This window comes from Micrasema longulum, unplaced genomic scaffold, assembly GCF_059751315.1.
Source record: "Micrasema longulum isolate JH-2025_06_02 unplaced genomic scaffold, ASM5975131v1 h1tg000576l, whole genome shotgun sequence".
Classification (NCBI taxonomy): domain Eukaryota; kingdom Metazoa; phylum Arthropoda; class Insecta; order Trichoptera; family Brachycentridae; genus Micrasema; species Micrasema longulum.
In genome coordinates, this window is record NW_028277772.1 from 308510 (window position 1) to 333789 (window position 25280).

General features: G+C 32.2%; 1 protein-coding gene across 5 annotated transcripts in view; it reads left to right on the forward strand.

Moving 5' to 3' along the window:
* LOC148280482 (monocarboxylate transporter 14) overlaps positions 1 to 25280 on the forward strand; it is a 144507-nt gene that overhangs the window by 66179 nt on the left and 53048 nt on the right. For all 5 annotated transcript variants that reach the window (XM_088228314.1, XM_088228316.1, XM_088228315.1 and 2 more), the window contains exon 3: positions 2011 to 2154. In XM_088228314.1, the coding sequence (XP_088084440.1) occupies positions 2011 to 2154 (144 nt within the window). The remainder of the gene's footprint in view (positions 1 to 2010; positions 2155 to 25280) is intronic.

A 25280-nucleotide genomic window follows, 5' to 3' on the forward strand; every position in this document is an offset into this window, starting at 1 on the left:
TTATATTTTTTCGTAATACGAGGGTTGCTACTTAAGTTTTGAGATATGGCAACACCATACCAGTGTGAATATGTAAAAATGTCAAATCTGACATTGTCATCGTAAAGTTTGCCATTTTTAGTGGTAAACGCACTAAGAACATTTTATCATACGAGTTATACGAGTGTTTGTGTTTTTTTGTTAAAAAAATGGAACTAAATCGTGAACATTTTCGTGCGATGATTTTCTATGACTTTCAACGTGGATTACACTAACATCAGTGTGTGGTGATCAACTCGCTGCGACTTTTGGTGATAAAGACCCATCTTGAGCCACCGTGTTTCGCTGGTTTTCTGAATTCAATCGTGGTCGCACTTCGTTACAGGACGAATTTCGCGAAGGTCGTCCAAGAACTGATATTGCAAGATCGTCATGTGACATACCGTGAGATTGAGGCATGATTAGGCATTATTTCCACTTGCATACATTCAATATTGCATGAACATTTGGTCGTCAAAAAGATTTGTTTGCGTTGCATACCGCATAATTTGACAATCGCTCAAAAAAAGGCTCTTGTCGATTGGTGCAAACAAATTTAATCGCAGTGCTTCAAAATACGTCTATAAGATTGTGACAGGTGACAAATCATGAATCTATGCATATGAACCTTAAACTAAACAATAATCGAATGTATGGGTCTTTCAAGACGAGCCAAATCCAACAAAAGTTGTTTCCGCACGAAGCACTTCGAAGCAAATGGTCGCCTGTTTTTTCGAAATAACTAGACATGTCACCACTGTTTCATTAGAACAACGTAGAACGGTCAATTCTGAACGGTATAACACCATTTGTTTGCCAGAAGTGTTCGGAAAAATAAGAGAAATCAATTGCAGAAGATGAAAGACCAATGCTGAATCAACTGCTCCACAACTGTATAGGCTTATGTTAGGTTTTTGTTGTTTTCATTGTGTGTTTTGTAATATAAATAATATAGATGTACATAAATACCTTGTTTTTAAAACTGTCTGAATATTTGTTAATTATGTTGGTTTTTTAAGTTAGTCTTCTTTGTTTATTCTCAAATGTAATTTAAAAAAACTAAATTGTTAAGTGTACTCGGCACGGGAAACCCCAGTGAGGTCACATTAATTTTATTATTAATTATAGTTTGTAAGCGAAAAATATTAATAAAAAAAAAATAAAAAATAAAAATCATTCTCCACCACGACAATGCAAGCTGTCGCACATCAGCTCAAACAAGTGAATTTTTGAGCATTCAAAACATCGAATTGATGGGTCATCCGCCGTACAGTCCTCATTTGGCACCCAATGATTTTTTCTTATTCCCGTATATCAAAAATAAATTGCGAAGTCAACTTTTTACGACGCCTGAAGAAACGGCTGATACGTTCAAATCACATGTTTTGGAGGTACTTCAATCGGACTAGAATAAGTGCTTCAAAAATTGGTTCAAACGCATGCAAAAGTGTATTGATCTTCAAGGAGAATATTTTGAAAAACATTGAAGTCATTTTTGATTATAAATATTTGTTTTTACTTGTCTATCTCAAAACTTAAGTAGCAACCCTCGTATAAATAAATAAATGCCGCTGACTTAGAAATAGTTTTTAAAAATATACTGTTTTTATTATCACTATAAGTGTGTCATTAAATACTTAAAATGGTTCTTATATTGATTCCAATTATAATAAAGTTTTGTGTGAAAAGAAAAACATTGTAGTCGATTATTTAATAAAGAGGTTAATAGTGTGCGATAAATTGAAATATAATTTAATTGTGATACATAAAACAAAATCATAATTTGGGTTAGTCGATTTGTGCACAACTTATCTTAAATGTCAGCTACATGTATCCATAATAATTCATATTTTTAAAGATATATTTTGCAAAAATTAATAGATTTTTACTTATAGCGGCTCATGTAAAATAAAATAAAACTTTTAAATAGCATAAAAAATTATGAATAATTACAATGTTTAAAAAAAAATAACAATGTTTTTTTGTTAACAGGACCAGTGGTATCAGCACTGTGTAATAAATTTGGCTGCCGTGCAGTCTGCATTGCTGGATCATTAATTTCTTCTGCTGCTTTCGTCTTAAGTACATATAGCACCAGCGTCACAATGCTCATGTTAACCTATGGTGTCATTGGAGGTAAGTCTTTTAATTCAATACATTTTTACTGAAAACATTGATACTGTATTTTGCCTGAAAAACTCAGGGTTCAAAATATCCGATGTACATAAAATGTTATATTAATTTTGTATGAATATTAATGAAGAAATATAGACGTTAAAACAGTTTAATTAGGTAGTCAATATATTATATGTGATATTTATTAAACACTAAAAATAACAAATGATAAAACAGAAATCAAACTCATCAAACGACGAGCAATCTTCATTAGCATATATGACCAATATAGCTGGTTTATCGAACATACTTAGTTCTGCAGCCTACACTGTTAAAAATATTTGACATCTTACTGATGTAGAAACAGCTAGGTTAGTTTATTTAAGTTATTTCTACAGCGTGTCTTAGGGTATACTGCTGTGGAGAAATGCTGCGGATATTGATTCTGTTTCTGCGCTGCAGAAGAGAGCTTTTCGAGCAATTTACAATCCCCAGAGAATCATTTACAGATAAGTTTAAAGAAATCAATAAACTGCTGATAGTCACATGTCAATACATTTATGAAAACTTGATCTATGTACACAAAAATATTGATGATTTTAGAAGGAACAGAGATTTCCATAGGTTCAACCCAAGAAATAAAGATAAGCCCGCACCTAAAGTATTCCTCTGTTATTTGGTCTTCATATTATGATGTTCACCTCAAAAATATTTAATCAGTTCTACATTGATTTTTAAGAAAGATATGCTGGAGGTTGGGCTTATCCAGAGACCAATATGCTTAAATATATCTTCTCTTCAAGACCGTCGTCGAAATAAATCCGACCTTCTAGTCCTATTTAAATTCTTAACACACTCTTTGATGCTTCTGAACTACGGAGCTCAATAAAATTAAATATCCCAACTAGAAACCTCAGACAAAACTAACTCTTTCATACCGATACCCATAGAACTAAATATGGTTTTCATTTCCCTTTGCCCAGAATTCTTAGGTCTGCCAACAAACATACCAGTCTTGATTTCTTTGATAACAAGTTGTCTTCTTTCATACGATCACTGAATCAGATTAAATTATAATTACCTCTCTCCCACTTCCACTCCCTCCAAGTTTTCTATATACCATTGTGTCTTTCTACTTTCTTTTATAATAAATTAATTAAAAATAAAAAAAAAATCCTTAGAAATGCTCATTGGGCGTATATATATATAAATAAATACATAAATGAACTAGCTGTGCCCACTACTAGACAGCAAAAAAAAAAAATATTATTTTGCCTCAATCTATACGATTCTAAAACACGGAACCTCTTGAAATTCAGCCTATTTCTATTCGGACACAACCAAACCATATGTCTACAACGAAATATATTGTAAATCTCTCATCTTTTTCTATTGAGTGTAAACGTAAGTTTTTTTCAATTGAAGATAACAAGAGGACACAAAAAAATCAAAAATAAGAAATAATGTATTTTCTTTCATTATTTAATAACAAAATAGTCAATAATTGGTAGCATTTTCACCGTACACTGCGAAAATATCGCGAGCAGCTTTGGCAGCATTATTCCTCGATTGAAAGCCAACAGAAGGTGTTGAAAATGCTCACTTTCGTCTACTTCACATTCGATTTTGAAAACTTATTATCAAATAAAATAATATATGTCATGCAAAAGCAAACACAATATCTTGTAGAGCAGAAATTTTTCTTTCGAATGACGTATAACCGTATAACTTTTCGTGCTCATTTTTAAATTTGGAAAAAAAACGGATGCAACTTATTAAACACCGTACATAATTTGAATAACATAGCATACTTTAATTAACTGATCGTAACATTTTTAACCTTGAAAAGTTATCAATCCATAACTTATTATCTCAATGATGTGACGTAATGAACGATGTAAATCTGAAAATTGTAAGTTCCCTCAATTTTTTGTGTCATAAATAATTATTGATCTATCGATTTGAATTATTTTTTGGTAATCATTCAATTTTAACCTTGAAATCTCCTGTCGTAATATGTCAGATTAAATGTTTATTGCCTTTCCGTTAGTTGTGATATTGATTAAATTTTGAGAAGATAAGAAAGTAGATTTAGATTTTTCAAACACTTTTCAATAATATGATATGATATAAATGTATTTGTCTTGAACAGCATTAGTGAAAATGGTTATTCAAAGGCTTGTCATGGTTATCTGCGCATAAGACAAGTGTCGAAATTGGTTTGATCAACGATCTTTGATCTACATATTGTGTGTCTAGGGAATTATATTTCTTTTACTAATATACATATTAATTTGAGCATCTAACGTGTAAAATAGAGCTAGATTCAAATGAAACAATACATAATATTTCGAATAGATAAAAGATAAAAACATGGCTCACATTAAAAAACTTAAAGTTTCAATTGCTTGAATCCCATCCCATATAGGAATCAATGGTAACGAGATGGTGGACTCAATGGCTAATGAGGCCCGTGATTGTGGTGATGTTATACCTTGTTTATTCTCTCTGCCTATATCCGATCACGTTAATGTACTTAAGGTCAGTTGGGATGAAATGTTCTCTTAGTAGCTAACCTGCTCATACTACAAATCCATTCAGCCAGTAGTTTCAAATTAAGCGTGTCCCTTTAATATGCAGATTGAGAATTGGCCATACGGTGTTGGCATCACACCTCAGAAGATTTCAAGTAGTGACCTCTGCTTTGTGTGAATGTGAAGAGGAAGATATGGCTGCAGATCACGTTCTATTTAACTGCAGATAGTCCTAATGCCGAATTTTTTTATAGACATTTGTTTACTGGGTTTATATTTTCCACTTAGTGTTCAGCATCTTTTTTCCCTGAACTGTCCAATGGTCAATAGTGTGATAGTCAAACATTTAAGAAAATACAGAAAAAAAGTTTACGACCCGAATTTTATATACTTAAAAACTAAATTTAATTACAATATTAACATTATGCGAATTAAAATCAGATATATTATTTTATTGTTCAGTCCTGATCTTTAAGGCGCTTACTTGTGATCCGGTATTTCAATATTGTCAACTCTTTCCTTACTGTATATATATTTGGATAATTTGTAAGGCGCTATTTTTGTAAAAAATCACCTCGAGGGCGCTGTACAATAAATAAATATCCCAGCACGTCTTGCAGCTACAGAGCGCATGGAAGGTTGGGATTCTAGTTCCTCGTCTCCAATTATGATATATAGGAGCTAGATTATAGCACGTCTTGCAGCTACAGAGCTCATAGACAATAAGAAATCTAGCCCCTATTTACATTTTATTTATTTTTTATTTAACGATGAAGTTAAGAGTTTTAGTGATATTTCAAAAAATTAAATAAAAAACAAATTTATAAAAATAGAAGTTAGATTAAAACAAGTCTTGCAGCTACTGAGCGCATGGACGGTTGGAATTCTTCACCCCATTTACTAAATTTAGATATTTGATAGTTGATAACATTTACCTATTAAAGCTAGATTACTAATCGTCTTGCAGCTACAAAGTGCACGGACGAGTGAAATTCTAGCAACTTAAAATTATCAATAAATTTACAAAAATAAACATTGAGCACAATAGTAAATTTGTAAAGTATTCATGCTAAAAAGTGATTATGATATATAGGAGCTAGATAACAGCACGTCTTGCAGCTGCAGAGCGCATGGACAGTAAGAAATCTAGCCCTTCTAAGTAAAATAAGGCGTGTATCAAATTTGGGCGCTTTGTCGAGAAAAAGAAATATTTCAAACATGATATTTCGAATAAAATACAGAGATAATATTATTGAAGCGTTTTCTTATTTGGTTTCGTTAATTCTCCTTGAAATTGAAATGTAGTATCACGTTATTATGAACAGTTTCTTTATTGTTCTTGTAAGATATTCTGTTCTAAAGCTTGAAAAACTGCAAACAATAGTAAAATATAACTTTTTAAAATGTATTTTTAAAGTAATAAAGGTCAATGAAATACTGCCCAGTAAAAAAATATTTTTTTGCTAATTATTAGTAGCATAAAAAATATTTTTAAATTTGTAATTTTTAATTCGTCATTCCATTGGCTACGCCCCTTATACGTCACGAAACATGTTTATTTGTTCCTGCCCATTCAAATTTGTTTAGAACATTGTCACGAATCTTGACGTCACAACCACCAAGGCCATGGATGCATGAGGGAATATCTGCATCGCTTTGGGCTGCGAGACGATAGTTGCTGTCCATGTGATGGCATCACTGAGCAGACTGTGGAACATCTTCTTGTATACTGTCCAATGTTTGATAGGCCGAAGTGGGAGCTTGAATGCAAAATAAACACTCGGATTGCTGCGACTAATAACCTAGCTGAGCTCCTGAACTGTAATGATACACGAAGAGAGACTGTTCGATTCATTACAGGGACGATCAAGCAGGCTAAGTTATTCAATGGTGGTATCTAGCTCCTTTGGTTTTTGTGTCCAACTTTTACGATTTTTTATTTTTTATTATTTGTTAATGTAATATTTCTAGAATTATTTTGTTTATTCTGATTCTGCTTTATTTTTATTATTGTAAGTCTACGGTGAAAAATGTTGAAGTCAACGGAATATAATTTAAAGATAAATGTTTTGATAAAACCTTGCACAGAACAAAAGCAAGGTACAAATAATTTACAACTACTAAAAAAAAAAAAAAAAAAACCACCAACGCCAAACATGTTGTATTTTTCTAGCAACTCATTTTTATTAAATTTCTTTTTTACATTTATGCATGAAAATATTTCTCCGCAATATTCATATTGATTTCGAAAATACAATTAATTATTCTAAATCCATTACATATATTTTTATCGGTATTCGTAGTATGTGATATTTACCTATTACGTCCAATTTATAAGTTATGTTTTATGTCACGAAGTTTTCTCTTTTCTTTTACTTTTAGTAGAGCTATTGTGTCGTTTGGCCACTTGATTCAGCTTGCATAGTTATGTAGCATAATAGTTTTTTTTAAATTCCCGACTTTAATGTTTTTCTTCACACGTGCGTTAAAAAGACAATCGTCTGATAAACAATTAACTTTTTATGTCTCTTTGTCGATCTACGTACATAATTTGTCCCTGCCAACATTTTGTAATACAATGCTGAAATATATCACTTACCAATGTTATTTAAACTGCTTCAAACCAAATTTTCAAAATCAATGTATGCCTTTTTATTGTATGATCTTCAGATTTTTGACTTTTCAAAAATATTTTGTACATAGATACAATTCCTACATGTATCCAAATAATCTGTCTCCAAAGTAAAGCAAGATTTCATTATTATTTGGCACACCTGCTTGGCACGACTGATGGTATTCCTCCGTCATTGAATGTTAACCTTTTGTACATATATTGTTGCCAAATGTCATACAGGAAATTAAGAAAAGTATAAAGCGGAAAATTGATATGAAACTGAGTCCTAAACGATAAGTCTTATTGAAAAACACGATGAATAAATATTATACTTTATTAATTTCAATTGGTTTTCTATCTCTGAAGTCCATCTTCTCACTAGGAGTAGACAGTCTGTCGACAGCTCTGTGACGTAGTTTTGGCAAAAGATCCTATCTATATCTATTATCCGATCGTAGAAAATCTTCAACATGTTTTTGTTACATTTTGTTATAAGAGTTCTTGCGTAATTGTTAAAGAGCTCTCTCTATTTTTAGTTTTCTCCAAAACTTAAAATTATTTAATCAAGTTATCAAGCAAACTCGGGTATGACAATATTATTAAATGCTCCCAAACTTGTTTCTCTTGGTAAATAATTAGTATATTATTTTCTCGGAAACATGTTAGCTTTTAGCTAAATATTTTTTTTCCTACAATACAAATATACATTTTATTAATTTAATCAAGCGATGACCTATATTATGAACACTTTACACGTGTTTATTACTATACATATTATGTGTTTGTTTTGTGAATATTTTTGCACAAAGAACTTTTGTGGATTACCAGGAAAAGAGCTTAAAAAGCTTGGCACTAATTTTACAAAGCTATTTCAAACGAAATTCAATTTTATGTAGGTATTTTCGCTTTCAGTTGAAAATATCTTTCAATTCGATTAACAATAAAACACATACACGTACATTAAACTAATTAACTTAAAAAATATATTACTATCTACTCTCATGTACGCGCGCATTTTATTAGTCGCTTTCCACGCCTAATGGTGCATATAGCACTGCATTTCAACATCAATCGCAGCGATATTTTTTTGTAAACAATATTTTATGTCTAAATGTTTGTTGACAAAGCTGGATTTCACACCCTAGGGAGTTAATATTGAAATTCCTTCTCAAAGATGCTTGGCCTTTCTGTTGCAAAAAATTTCTTTTTTTTAAAACATTAATGATGATAAGAGTGCCGTCAAATAGCCGAAGAAATGAAATATTTGTAGCCAAAATAATATGATTCCTAAAAAATTACAAAAAACATAATTCCATAGAAAAGGATTTAAACAAAACTATATACATTTTTTAACAATTAGGTTCTTAAGGCATAATATTACCTATAGTTTAAGAAAAATACCCCCAAATTTGTGTGATTTAAAATGCTCACATATTTTTTTACTTTAATAACTTTCTTGGTCAATATATTATCTCTTAAATACTTTGTCTTTATATGACTGATATACTACAGTTTAGTCTAAATTTTTAAAGGCGTAATCTGCCGGCCGAAAAGTAATTATATTTTATTTTAATACATACGTATTACGTATTTTTATAATAAATGCGTTAGAAAATGATAATTTTCGTCTAACGTTTATTTACTTTATTTTTTATTGGCGCTATTATGAAAAACCGTCGTTTCAAAATAACAAAGACTGTCTTAACCGAAAAATCAATTGAATAGAAAGCACGTTTTTAATTCTTGTTACAACAATTGAACGAACCATTTTATGCTTTAAGTATTAAATTTGTAGACGGATATAATCTACGAATCGATATCGGTACAGTAAAACTACCTAGGGTGGACTGATTTTATAATATTTTACAAGTAATATACGGTCTTTTTCCGACACGTGCGGGCCTAAGGTGTGTGGTATGTTACATTAATTGAAAAATTAGAAAGTTTAAATATGTCTCGAGTGTTCTCAATCCCGCATTTATTTGTATTTTTTTGAAGAGGTTGGTATCTACTTTATAATTTAACGTTTTATGGAAAGATTTTATATCGACAACAACGCGACGTTTTGCCAGGGACTAAAAATGAAAAAGAGTTGGAAGTTGGTCGTAATTTGAATTTGAACCTGGGCTAGAAACTCGGGACTTATATAAAAGGTACTTTAAGAACTTTTAGAAAAAAGATTCTATCGAGTTTTTATAATTACGATATTACGGACTCCATGCGCATGAGACATACTTAATATTACGGCAAATCAAACTCATATATGGACATATAATAGTTTCCGATTTTTTAAAGGGTTTAGTTACTCTTTTAAGTAATACCTGTAGTTTAAGTGACTCACAAGTTATATAATCTATATGATGTATGAAATATAGTTTTGTGTCAAAACCCCGTCATCCTTAATAATGTTAACTTTACTTAATGGTTCATTACTGAGAGCATAGTCAAAATGGAGTCGCACTTTTTAATGTTCAATTGTATGTCATTTTTATAACACTAACTGAATAAAGTATGCATATCAGTCTGAAATTTATCACAATACTCGATTTTTTCACGTTTATCATATATTTTAAGGTCATCAGCGTATAAGAGATACATTCATTTGAATTTTTTTGGCAGGTCTTTAATAAAAATTAAAAATAATAATGGTCCCAAATAAGACCCTTGTAGAACTCCAGAAGTTGGAGAGTAGGGCAATGACTCATACCCTCTAACCATTACCACTTGATACATATTTGATGTACACGGTGTTTCAGGGCCAGACCGCAAAACTCCAGAGGAACATTCCTCATGGTAAACTTTTTTTAAATCCTAAATTTTTTTTTACAAAAATTAAAAAAAAAAACTTGTTTTCTTTACAACCTCAAAATGTAGCAAATCCTTAATTTCTGGGACGAGCATCTCTTCCACAAATCCTTACCTCTCGCCTACATAGCCGCTTCCCTTGTCCGCGTCTGATCAGTATGGCCCTTTTCACACATGCCACGTAAACCCACCCGGTCCGGTAACTTTACCACGTTCATCCTACAAACGCATAAACAACGTGTCAGTTTTTGTAGGGCGAACTTGGTAAAATTACCGCGCCGGGTGGATTTTTAAAATATATTTTTTTTATACGGGAGTTGCTTTATTATTTACCTTGCTTATAATATACAAGGTTTATATTTCAAAAGTGGATTTTTCCGCAATTAAATTTCTTTAAATTTATCTTAACTGTTGGGATCAGGAGGGATATACTAATGTGGGCCAATCAGGAACTTCTCAGCATTTGCTCATGTGGAGAGGAAACCACTCAAAACTCTTCAGGAGAAGCCGGCCTGTTGGCAGTAGTCAACAGGCCCTCCGTTCCACTAGAGGAGTGTTCGGCATTTTGTTCCCTACTTTGGTTTATTTTCCCAATTGCCTGCACTATATTTATCATGTATGATACAAGTACTACCTCTCATGTAAGTTTTTTATTACCTATCACCGATGGGATGTCGCATAGATCTTCACCTAGGCCTCTGCATCGTGTCTCCAGCTGTTGTCTTTGAAAGCTGAAAAAGGGGCAATGCATCAACAGGTGAGGGACATCTTGAGGAGTTTCATCGTCGCATGGGCAGCTGTCGATCTCTGAGAGCTTGAATCATGAACCCACCATGACCCGTAAGCATCTGGGTGAGCTCGTAGCCAGCATTCTGCATTTTTCTGAAATCATAGCCATGGAAAATTGTAGGGAAAAACATTTTAGTTACACTTCCGATCGTCTCACTCAAATATCGATCGTTCCAGAGTTAAAGGGTCCTGCTTCTTATTTTCCTTTTGGTAAAACTGAGCGGAAAATCGGTGAAATCGGGGGCTGTTTTCTTAAGCGTAGCCTCCCGAGCCTTTTCGTCAGCGCCTGGTGGATTGGCGTGGCATGTGTGAAAAGGGCTTATCGCTTCGTTGATCAAAGACGTTTTAAATATTCTTTTTTGTAGGGAAGGGGTAGGGATGGATAAATCAAAGATTTATTTCATTTTTTTTTTTTTTTACAAATGAGTTTTTTGGAAAAAAATATTAGGTTTTAAAGTTCACCATCAGGAAGGTTCCCCGAAAGTTTCGCTGTCTGGACCTGAAACACTGTGTATATGACTTCCACCTTAAATATTAGTTCTTGAGTTGGTGTGGCTCAAAACATTTTTTTTTTGCAACTAACTAGGTACATTCTTGGATTAAATTAATGTCAAATATCGCTTAAGCTCCAATGACTCTCGGCGCCTCATTTATAATCGCTTTTGTTACTGAATAACCTTTATGTTTTTCGTTCTCGTATTTAAACTTCCTGTATATTTGCTATCGTATTTATAACTGAACGTGAACATTCCTTGTATTTGTTCCCGTATTTATTAGCGAGCGTCCCACGCGATGAAGTGAACTGAAGTATTACAGTCTCATTTTAGTTATTTTTGTCCAGCTGATGATGCGAGTAATGGCAAACATTGAGTACGCTCTTCAATCAACCTTATTACGGACAATCAAGGAACGAGAGAGCGTGCAGTCCGCGTCCGCGTGGCCAACCAGGAGCCAGCTCGAACGGCCATTTTAATTAATTAATTATTTCGGGAGCTTGAACATTAAACTCAAACATGCGAACGTCAAATATTTACTCATCGCACCCCAGAAGTACACTGTGCTATGTTTAAATCGGGCATTTTGCAGGAAAGCAAAAAAAACTTTACCTACTGGTGGTTTAACTTAAGCTGGCGCGTTCAGAAAACTTACACTAACGCATTTAAAATCTACAGGATGTTGATTTTAAAAAACGTTGTATTCAATTTTAACCAAATGTGCTACCATTTTTTTAAAATTCGGTGTTGGATTGAGGGTTGTGTATATAAAAAAAATACAATGGGTTAATTTACTAAAATACTTTGTTTAATTATTTTTAATTTTTCAAATCATTCATTAAAATGTTGCATTTTACTAATAACAGTCCTTCCAAGAACAAGGGGCAATTTAAATTGGAAAAAAAGGTATTTTTTCATAGTCAGTTACTCTAGAACTAAAATGCGAAGTTGTGAAGATTGTTTTAAGTAAATAAATAACAAGATTTATTGTTTATCAATAAGTGTGTATACATATACTTGTAAATATATGATATTTTCTTTAGTAATTGTTTTTTTCCGCTCTAATCCAAAAGAGATATTTAAAAACATTTAGTATAACAAAAATCAAGATTTTTAAAATCAGTTTCTGTACATTAAAAACGTGGTTGTGTAAGTTTTGTGAAAGCGCCATCACTACATAATCGACCTATTCATGATTCGATTAAATGAAAATACCTAAATATATATAAACCAGTGTTTTTAATCCATAACTTAATGCACGTACATATTATTATATTTTTACTATTAAGAATCATCCTGCGTATATTGTATTACCATATCATTAGCAACTAATAAAGCAATAGTTGTCTATGTCACGCTCATAAGCGCGTCTGAGCGCGAGAGAGAGAGATTATTTTCATAATGCGTATGCCGTGCGCTGTCATACCATGGGCTTATTCACGGATACTACACAACGCGTATGTGTAAGTATAGCGCACGCGTAAGCTTTTAAAAATCCACCAGTAATGTAAATGTATATTGACATTACAATGGTCAGTATTTTTTGCGGTATTTGCTCAAATGATTGTTGAAACATGACAAAAACACTAACATCATAAAAGGGGTGTTCTGTGGTTTTTTTCATTATTTGTTAATTGACTATTAAACTAAGCCAATTTTTTTTTTTTTTTAAACAATTTTATGTAACAAAATACCTGCAATGCCTGCAATGCAAATGCAAGTCAGAACTAGCCCATTAATAGGGCAATTCGCTTGTTGACTATGGCTTCTGTGGATAATATGGATCTCTTAGTAATAAAATGGTTACTGGATTAAGGTAGAGAAAAATCGGAAAACTTACAAAAAAACATTCTAAATTAATAAATGGTATATATATATATTGTATAACTTTATAATAAATTAACTAGTATGTAGTCATGTTATTGTTTACTTTTGCATAAAAATATCTGCCTTAAAACAGGTTGTACCTAGTTAGGCAGACTAGACATTATCCAGAGAAATACATTACCTAAGTATGTACTCGTATGTAGTAGATAAAAAAATTATAATTTTTGTTGATAAACCATTATTATTTATTTATTCTTTTTTTCTGTACATATTGTCATTTAGCAGCTATCTGCTTTCTATTAGTTAACCTCTAACTTATATTTACAGTCTGTATTTACGTTTTGGGTTAAAAAGCCCGTAAAGAAATGCAGACTAAAATTTGACAAATAAATAAATATATTATATGTAGAGCTCGGTGCATTGACGAATATGGTCTTTTCACGTTTTTTTAAAAAATATTTTTGTTTTTAAATAAGCAAAAAATAACGATGGTAATGGTATTAATGTTTTTTTCTTGCGACGCCGACGTCGGATAAACTTTCTAGAAATTTGAAATATGCATATTTTGAATTACTCGAAGACGAGATGTTTCGCGCCCTGTGGGACAAACAGCACATATGACGTTTTGGCGCCAAACTTTTTTGACATTTAAAAAAAAAATAATAAAAATTGTTGTTTTTTTTACAATAAACATAAATGATAAAACAACGTTTAAAAAAATAAAGCATAATTGCATAACAATGAAATACATATTAATAGTAAAAATAGCAAACAAAAAATCCCATAAAGGCATGGCCTGTTCGTGGGTATATAAGAAAATTTAATGAATTTTTGCTCCTATAATAAATAATGGACAGTTATAATATTTTTGTGTAACATAAGAAAGAAAAAATAAGATATTCTGTAAAAGATAATATGGTATTTTTTTATAGTAATTAAAATAGGAAATAAAAAATAAAAACACAAAAATATTCCTTATAATAATTAAATATCCTTATAAAATTAAAGGGTAACAAAATTAATCATAGAAAAAAAGAGTTCGTATCTTTAGTTTGAATCCAGGATAGTGCATTTTTTTTTAAAAAAAGGAAAATTTTGAAAGTTTGTAATCAATGAAATATTATCAGAAAAAAGAATTAAAAATTTTTGGGCCTATAAAATATGCATGTCTCTGTGCGAGCCTCGATTTACAATGTGGTATTTCTAACACACGATTCCTTCTTTGACTTGATCTATTTGAATTACTTGTAAATAAGTTTTGGTTCTTTAATATATATTTTAAACATTGAAAACAATAAATTTGTCTTAGGACTAAAAGTTTAGCTTCTTGGAACAATTGGAAAGACTTGTACGCAATGTTTATTAGGGTCGATGTTATCGTATTTTTTATTTATTTTTAAACGATTTCATGAATCTTTTACATAATTACAATGGTTTTATTTCAATGAAAAAAAAAATACAACAAAAAATAGCATAGTATTAAAAAATAACAAAAACATAAAAAAAGTATACAATTGTAAACAGTATTTATATAAAAGAAGAAATATTACATCTGTAAAAAATATAAATATTTATCTATGTAAAAAAGGTAAATTAAAGAAAATAGCAGTTTTAAAGAAGAGGAAGAGAAAAAAAAGTGTTTTAAAAGGAAAGTTAAAAAGTTTCCATTATGGTTTATATAAATATTAATACTAAACAATAATAAATTAAAAATATAATCAAAAACACAAAATTAAAGAACCGTTATTAATTATTACTTAAATTCTTCATTATTAATTCTTTTTCAAAACACAGGACTTGATCTTTAGCGGCGTGGTATAAAATAAATATAAATCATCACTGTATTAATTTGCAAGTCGCTGCATGCAAATAATTGGTGAATTCAATAAATAATTAGTACCATGATGATGACCGTAAAACAAAAAAGTGAGTCTTGTTTGTCTATGTGGAGTACAAAAGTTTATTCAAGTTAACAGTTCAGGGCAATCTATTTTATTATTTAATAACTTATAAATACACAAGAGGTCATTTACTGTCCTCCTGCTTGACAGTAACGGTAAATTTAAATTAGTCACTAGGGATTTCTGTCTGTGTTTTGGTAGAAGGTCCTAATAAAGGAAAAAAAGGGCAGTCGGCGGTCATAACTCATAGCACGTGACGTCAGAATGACGTGATGCTAACTGCAAGCCGTTTTGTATGACCTCATTTTTAAACCCGAAAATTATAAATGAAAACTGGTTTTAAATACACTGATAGTAATATCATAAAAATCGTAAAGATCCGCGCTCTAAATATATATAATATTTTTAACGTTATTCCCGACTTGTGAAAATACCATATTCTATGATTCTGCCTTTTTTGGCATCAATGATTTTTTATTTATTGATTCCGGATAATTTTTTTACCGCAATTTTTATGGAAAATCACCTCAAGGGCGCTGTACATTAAATATCCTAACACGTCCTTCATCTACAGAGCGCATAGGCAGTTGGGATTTTAGTTTCCCTTTTCCAGATTATTTTTAATTTTTAAAATAAATAGGAGCTAGATAAAACATGTCTTGCACCTACAGAGCGCATGGGCGGTTACTATCTAGCCCTCATTTACATTTTACAAAAAAAAATATAGTAAGGAGTGTTTTTAATAAAAAAAATACATTACAATATATCCTGCAGCTACAGAACGCACGGATAGTTACAAAAATATAGACCCTATTTACAGTTAAAGATTGAGTTAGAAATAATTTTATAATAAATTCAATTTACATAATATGAAAGCTAATATGTATTATTAAACATTTTGCAGCTACTATCGCTTGGACGAATGGAATTCTAGCACTATAAAAATAATTTCAAAAAGTTTTTAAGAAACAAAATCATTTTTCGTTTGCATTTTGCATGTGTATCGAGATTTATTATCTCTTTATTTCAAATTGTTAAGGGCAAGGCAATATTCGCTAAATATGAGTAAAGTTTAAAGTCATAGGTCAGTATTTATCTCTTTGCAGAGTTATTACATTACAATTCTAGTACAAGACTAACGTGTTTATTTATTTATACGCCATTGTTAATAAAATGCAAACATAACAGCGTGGATTAGATGTAAACAACTCTTAATTGTAAACCCCACTAAGTTCAACATTCTAACTTTTTTTATTATCTCACAGTCTTTTAGGTTAAGGTCACAACGGTATTTATTATTCTGAATAATGTAAGGGTCATACTGACTTAATATCGCCTTTTCGGCCTTGGAAAAAGGTCGCCGAGAGTAGTAAACAAACAACGCGGTTAGCATCTAATTTAGAGGATCTTTATCCTTGGCTTGTTCGCAATATACTGGCTACTTTATAAATTAATGAATATTTTATTATTCATAAGTGTGTTATGTAATCAAACATTACTAGCTGATTATATGTACCTACGCTGTTGATTTTTTATTGATTGATGACTAGTTTATATGACTGTTTGTTATTTTTAATGACCGGTCTTTTATATATCTTCATAGCGTTACATTGAAAATATTTTTTAAAAGAAATAGGATACTATATTCGTACTTTAGTTGCAGCGTATTGATATCAGTTATTAAAAGATTACTATTACATTTAGATGACAGTCTAAAGTCACTATGAAATCCTCAGTTTCTCATCCGATATTCGGAGTTCTAATACCGATCTGATTTCTCCAAATGATTAGAATTTTTTTTAGCACTGAGACAATATTCTAACATTAGATAAAATATGTGTGGATGTATGGAAAAATATGTCAAGTCAAAATCGAAAAAAAAAAGTTACTGTCAGAAATTTGATCCAAAAGTGATATTCCTGCTTTAAAAAGCAGTTTGAAGAGTTTAAACTCACAAATTCTCTGTAATACCTCGACGTGTTAACCAAACACTACGCAACTATTTTGAAAACAACGTAAAACTGCTTTAAGATGCTATCGTATTGTTGCAAATTCAGATCAATATGTATGTAATATGTTAACAATATTGCAAAAATGTCTTAACCCCCCAAAAGACACTTTCTTCGACAAAATTGCCGACAAATTTGTTTTATTACAAACGGCAACTGTAATTTGAGGGTTCAAATTGAAAGTTTTTACAATTTTAAATTAATAAGTGTTTATGAAATACTTTGGAGTAAAAAAATGTTTTGTTTCACTTTAGAAGTTTATAATTTTAAATTCCCGCGAAAACGGTTCATTGTATTGGTCACGCCCCTAATAAGTCACCATTCGGTTAAATTTTAAACTCTCTGTATCTTTGTTGAATTACCTAATAAAATAAAATAAAAATAAAATAAAAAATAAAATACATGGCTTCGTACGCATTCATGTAAATAGATACAGTAACCCATTTTTTTATTGATTCGTCGAGAAATCAATCATAATGTATAAAAATCAGAAGCCAGCTCATAATCACTCAAAGAACCATCACCAGGAAAACTATTCACATGCTTAGAAGTGCCGTAGAAGCGAAAACGATCCATTTCTAAAAAAAAGTATCTGTCTGCCGGTGTTTTAGATAGCAATGTATACGAAACCAAGTATGGCGGTTGCAAAAAATAGCTCAAAAACAATATAAAAAAATAATAATCATAAATACGAAACCTATTCCACATTTTTAAGGACTCATTACATATGTGTTTAATTTTTTATAGTTGTCACTCACCTATAACTATTTATTTTTTACTGATAAATGTAGTGCTATTTTTGAAGAATTCGTCAAGCCGGGCGCGTTGAACATACTGTTCAATTATTATTGTTACCTTGGACTTGGCATTCTTTGTAAAACAAAAAATATATTTCGTTTTACAAAGAATCACTTTTACTGATTCCAATTTTTTTTCTTCAATTCGATAATTTATTACGTTGTAAAATATCTTAAATTTAGAAACCATATATGGCTTGGTATGCGGTAAAGGGTTAATTAACACGGATGTTTTGTACTTGAACCAGGAAAAAAGGTTTTTAGATTTTACTGATTAAATAAATGTTAAATAAGCAATGAGTTTACTTCACTTTTAAAATGTCAGTTAGTTCACTTCACCTGAAATGGGCTCAATTACGAGACATGGATTCTATTTTTCAATCGGCAGAGGCCAAAAAAATTAAAGAAATGTAAAATTAAAAATATTTAAACTGTTTTATTTGCGAAAGAGTCGCCATTGTTCTTGACAGACGCGCTAGTTTAGTCTGACACGAAGGACTAGTTACTGGTTATGGCGCCAGCAATATCCCTCCCGCAGGGAAAACTATTAAGTTATTCACGTTCCTTCTTTGAACGAGTTTCCACTACCTTACAACCCTCTGTAATATACACTGCACACTATACGCTAGTGATGTAGTGGCGAGAACCGGTTTTCATGATCGAATATTTTTTTTATTATACCGGTAACCGAATTATTCTGTAACAGTATTACATTGGATAGAAAAAAATGTGTTGATTTTATGAATATTTCCTTCACTTGATCGCAACAGATTGGAGCTATGAACGTTTTTTTTGCTTGAGAAAATGGTTCCGGTTTCTTTTAGAGTTCTGGTTATTTGAACTTAAAAACACCGATAAAATTTCATAAAAACGTTTAGTTTAACAGTTTAAGCAAATCTATTTTACCATATCAATAAGCATTGATAGATCCTTTACCTTCTCGTTGTAATAAGATCGTACTCAACAGTTAAGACCCAGAATACAAGGTGAAACGCAAAAATGACGTAACTGCAACTTTAAGTCACTTTTGAGTTTCATTTGAGTTTATGTCATATAGTCCTATAGGAAACCGCATACGACGTAACTAGTTTGAAACGCATTTCAAATCAGTTGCATTGAAACTGGCTTGCAGGAAAACTTGTGTCGCGTTATATTTTTTTTTGCCGCGTTTTTTCTGTCAACAATATGGCTGAGGATGAAAATAAAAATATTAACATTGTTTTGGAAGTAGAAAAGTATCCTTGTCCGTACTAATATATTATTATTATTAGTTCCAAATGTTATTATTTCTAAATATTAATATTTTAATATTGTTTAAATTATTAATATTATTAATTCTTTGGCAGCCACAAACATACGACAGTTTATATTATTCTCAACGATGTGGATACATTCCACATCGTTCCTCTTTTACGCCTCCTTTCTTGTCGAACACATAATACATGACAACAATATCTTCATCACTTGAACTCGACACATTGAAACAGATTGAGACTTGAAATCAAACGGATGGCAGAAGTAATACCTTATACTGATGACGATCCACTATTCACGGAAGAAGAGATAGAAGATATAATAACAAATATAAATTCGAGTAAGGCACCGGGAGAGGATCACTTCACCGCTGATATTTGCCTTCATTTTTTTAACGTGGATAGATCATTAGTAACAAGTTTGTATAACGCATGTCTTAGAATAAGTCATTTTCCAACTCGCTGGAAAATTGCAAAGATCATAGTTATACCAAAACCAGGAAAGGATGACTTACAAGATATCAGATCCTACAGACCGATTGGCCTCATTTCAGTGTTTGGTAAGGTGCTGGAAAAATTGATCATCAATAGAATAAACTGGAATTTTCATCGTCAAGGTGAGTTAAGTTCAAAACAATTTGGATTCACCCCTCAAAAATCTACGGAAGATGCTCTCAACGCTTCCGTCAAGATAATTAGAACGGCGCTGCATGATAAAAAAATATTAATAGCGATCTCACTCGACATCCGCGGAGCCTTCGATAATGCTTGGTGGCCATTCTTGATGTGCCAACTAAGTAGGAAAAGGTGCCCTCGAAACCTGTTTATGCTTGTAAAAAGTTACCATCACCAAAGAAGAGTTAAATTGTCACACTTTGATGCTGCACTTGAGAAAATCACGACCAAGGGGTGTGTTCAGGGATCCTCATGTGGACCAAGTTTTTGGAACTACATTGTAGATGATGTCCTTCAGAAGGATTTAGGCCGTGGAGTCGAACTGACTGCATTTGCAGATGACCTCCTATTAATAGTTGTAGAAGACAAAATAAATGAACTCGTAAAGAAAACGGAAGATGCTCTAGAGATTATAACAAAATGGGGATTAAAAGCCAAACTAAATTTTGCTGAAGAAAAAACAAATGCAATGTTCATTTCTAGAAGAAAAGACCAGCAGCCCATCATCCACATGAATGGAGTCCGGTTGGAATTCGTCGATCATTTTAAAGTTTTAGGTATAACCATAGACCGCCACCTGAATTGGTCTAAACATATTGACAATGTTTGTAAAAAAGCTGCGGCTATTACAAACAAACTTGTTCAGGCCGCTAAACCAACATGGGGTGCATCACCGGAGGTAATGCAGCAAATGTACGTAGGAGCGGTCGAGCCCCTGATTACATATGCTTCAAGTGTGTGGGTAGATGCGGTAAATAAAAAATATAACAGGAAGAAATTGGACTCCATTCAGAGACAAATTGCCATCAGGTCTTGCAAGGGCTATAGAACAATCTCCTTGGTGTCTGCTCAGGTTCTTAGCGGCTTCATGCCACTCGACCTTAGAATCAAGGAGCTTGCAGAAGCTTATGAGGTCAAGAAGAGTCTCACTCTGCAAGACTTGCCAACTGACAGGTTTTATCAGGGAACCGGAAATTTTTTCTCCCTTCCTCATCCCGCGGAGCGATACCAGATAGACTATGGATTCAATGACCAAACGTTGCCTGACATGAAAGAGAACGAATTGAGGATCTTCACTGATGGCAGTCTTTTAAATGGCAAAGTAGGTGCAGCATTTGTACCCTACGATGGCGTAAGAGAACTGCCTGCCAGGAAGTTTAAACTCGATCACTTTTGCTCAGTATTTCAGGCTGAAATATACGCTATTAGAGAATCTATAGCTTACGCTTTAAAAAAACCGCCTAATAGATGGAAACATATAACGATTTTGACAGACTGTAAATCATGTATTCACGCGATTGCGGATCGTAATTCGGTGAACCCAATGGTCATGAGTATACGAACTGATATCCAGATATTAAAAAATCGATCGCAAAATGTGTACATTGGCTGGATTCGAGGACACTGCGGAATAATTGGCAATGAAAGAGCTGACGAAAAGGCTCGGGAAGCAACATTAAAAAAAACAGTTCCTGATTTTGCTGACTTCCCAATAAGTTTTGCTAAGAGAAAAATAAGAAGCAGAACTTTACAGCTCTGGAATGATCGCTATTTAGCAGAACCCACAGGAAAGGTAACAAAAATGTTTTTTCCATCTATTTACCATGCTTTTGAATTTAGGAAACTGCAGCGTGCAGGATACGAACTCACACAAATCCTGACAGGACATGGCGGATTTATGAGTTATTTACACAGATTCAAAATATCTGAGATCAACACTTGCCCATGCGATGATGTTACTCTCCAAGATGTCTCCCATCTATTGATGCATTGCCCCTTTTTTAGTCTGCAGAGAATGCAACTGGAGGCGCGATGCAGAAGTCTAAATGAGGATTTACACGACGTGCATGTAGTGATTAGTCACAGGGACTTGTCAAGAGAGGTATCATTATACATGACAGATATAGTGAAGGCAATAAAAGGTATCAATGATAGCAGGACACCAAATGCCGAACACTGTTCAGGTGGATCGGAGGATCTGTTGACGAATGGCAACGGTCCGCCTTCTTCTGACGAGTTTTCTGTCCTTACCTCTTGAAACAGGTCACAGCCGAGACATCTTACTGATCCTTTTATAAAGTGACGAAATAAAGTTTTTCAGTAAAGTAAATATTTTTAAGTAAACAAGTTAATGGCTGTCGCTTTGAAGTGTATATTAACCTTGTACATTGCAAGCAAGGTATTGAATAATGCAACTTCATATATAAAAAAAAAAAAAAAAAGACGTCTGCTCTCAGAAAAAACTAATGACTATGAAAAGTTCATCACGTTCAAGTTGCGCCGTTTTTTGAAATAGTCTGAAACTGATTTCAAACCAAGAGTTTCATAACGGTTTAGTTGCAGTTTCGTTTCACCGTGTGTTATGGGTCTAATAGATCTCCAAATGTTAGGTTCATTGTTCATTTGATGTTTTTTGCTCATTCATTTATTGAATGTGAATGATTTTAATTATAAAGTTTAAGAAAAAAAAACACTTGATTTATTGAGTCTACGTGTAGTATTTAGTGAACATGATAGAAATAAAATAAAAAGGAATCAATTCATTAGTTACGTAAACCTTGACAAAGAAGCTTGTTTGATTTGAAACCGGTCGGTGAAAAATAAAAATTAGTGGTTAAAAACAAAGTTGTTTTATTTATATTATTTTATGATTTTAATTATTTTTACTTATATCATTAATTAAAGATCTAGGGTAACACGGCGTATAATATAATTTTCAAATTGGTTTTTGGTCTCATTTTAGTCATTAGTTTACTTTTAAGTCAAATGCCGATATTTCTTTATTATAAACTCGATAGAACGAATAAAAAAATATTTATGTAAATATTTTGACATATCATTAGAATATAATTGGCGGCCTCCGTGGTGCAGTGGTCAAGACGCTTGACTCACACACGGAAGGTTCCGGGTTCGATTCCCGGTGAGAGCACAAAAATTATTAAAAAAAAGTGATTTTTCTCAAGCCTGGGTGTTCTGTGATGTAATTCACCACTGTAATTGGGCCTCCTGGCCTGTTGTGGTGCAAAAAAAAAAAAAAATATAAAATAATTACGTTTTTTTAACATTAATTTTTGTGCACAAGCAGCTTATTTATTGCCAAATGGCAACTTTTTTTATAAAATAAAAACGTGTTTTTTTTTTGTTTCATTGCGTATGCGATAACAAAATAAATAGATACCCACTAAAATAGAACTAGCAATATGTGTATATAAATAAATAAATATCGACACTTGTCAGCGACGGGAAAATAGAATGAAGTGAGAGGAAAAGAGGAATGGTTAAGAAAGAGAAATTAGATTTTTCTTCAGACGTGATTTAAACTAAGTTACCATAGATACATCTTTGATAGTTGTAAGGATATGATTTCACAGTTAATAATTTAGTCTCAAGTCTAATTATTTTACTTTCATACGTAGGGATTTATACCTTAACTTTGAATTGTGAATGTTTGAATCCCACTCTACCCCAACTTGATTCCCATTTTCTAATAGTGAGTTATTTACAACTCGTTTAAAATGGCCCTCAAAATGAAATATTTGGGTAAGTCATAAGAACGCAAATATTTCTTTTTCTTATAAAAAAATCATCTTTTCGAAGAATTTTTTTTCGGTTTCAGATTATTTTATTGTTTATTTGAATTAGTTGTGACCATCACTACTTTGCTCTGTACTAACAATAAAGTACCCCTCACGCAATTGCAACGTGACGCCGAGTATGTGAGGGGGATGGTAGAGTCGTGTAGCACGACAATTGAAATTAGTGGTATGTGAATACTGGGATTGTTCCTGACTGTGAACTCATACTACGCCATGATAGCCAAATGTAAATACTCACGTTTCGCAGTGAAAAAAAATTAATACTTTCGTGTTCCTTTTTGTTACGAAAACCATGTACTAATTTAGAGCCATCGAGTTGAAAAAACTTGTCCACGATTCTGGTTCTATTTCACACACAGAACTGTATTGAACCTGCACCCAGACAATATCACCATACTATATACAATGTGTCCTGTCCTGGGCTCAAGTGACCGGCCGTTGTTATATGAAAATGTATTTTACCGACAATTAAAAAAAATAAGAATGGATCTATCTCTTATAAGTCTAAAGTTGTTAATAAAAAAAATAAAAAACATGTCATAGCTCTTACACTCTTTTGAGAAGATTTTAATAAATTGTGGTAGTGAAAAAAATCATTTAATCTTTTTTTAATTGTTTTGACTATTTAAAGTAAAAAAAAAGAAAAAAATAAGATAGATTTTTAGGATAAAAAAATACGAAAGTAAAGTACGTAAATGCCAACTTAATTGGAAAACATCAAATTAAGTACATGTTATTATTATTGGTAATCATTTTAATAGAGACTCTCTACAACTCTACAATACACTGAAACAATATTTTTCATTAATTACAATCTTGTATTATTACATTCTTGTATTTTTCATTAATTACATCGTGGTAATAATAAATCCCATTAAATGGTTACTGAATGCGGTTCGGCAGTGACTCACAGCACTGACCATAGTAGACCAACACAACACAGGGCCATGTATAGAAATACTACCCTAAACATGGCCCTGTGTTGTGTTGGTCTACTATGGTCAGTGCTGTGAGTCACTGCCGAACCGCATTCAGTAACCATTTAATAGGATTTTTTATTACCACGATCAACTAAAATTTAAAGATTTCTCAAAAGAGTTTAAGAGCTATGATTAAAGTAATTTATTTTTAATAATAACTTTTTTTAAAAAGAGATAGACCTCTCCCCTTTCTAATATTTTTGTCGATATTTTTTTATATGTTTTCATATGACAACGGCCGGTCATTTGACCCTGGGTCACATTGTATAGTAAATCACTATTCTATACTAAAAGAAAACCTGTTTGACGTAACACAACTGAACCAATCCCAATTTTTTTTATTGAAGAATTTTGCTGAACGAACAAAGATGAAAATATCGTAAATGCTGTCAAAACGAAATAATCATATTATTTTTCTTCAACTTTCTTTCCTCCACTGCTGGATATAGGCCTCTTCTATATCTTTCGGTCGGATGCGGCTTGCAGCCAATTTTTACACCTCACAGCGGCTATGTCGTCGGACCATCTTTTTTGAGGTCTTCCGACGCCTCGCTTATTCTCCTAAGGTCTCCATCTTAAATTTTTAGGGGTCCATCTTGTGAAGTCTTGTCTCGCAACATGTACTGCCCATTGCCGCTTCAGTCTTGCTACGCGATCCATAATATCCGCTATTCTGGTTCTGTTCCTATAATCTCAATAATCATTTGCGTATAAATAATAAATGCACAGGTGCATGATGATTGGAGGTTTTGAGTTTGAAGAAAGAAAGTAAGGAGGCAGTTGAAATTTGCAAGAGTTTTGTTCGAAATGGGATGCTGTGTCTAACTATGACCATTATTCTATCATTTGATTCGTTTAGATAACTTAATAAAA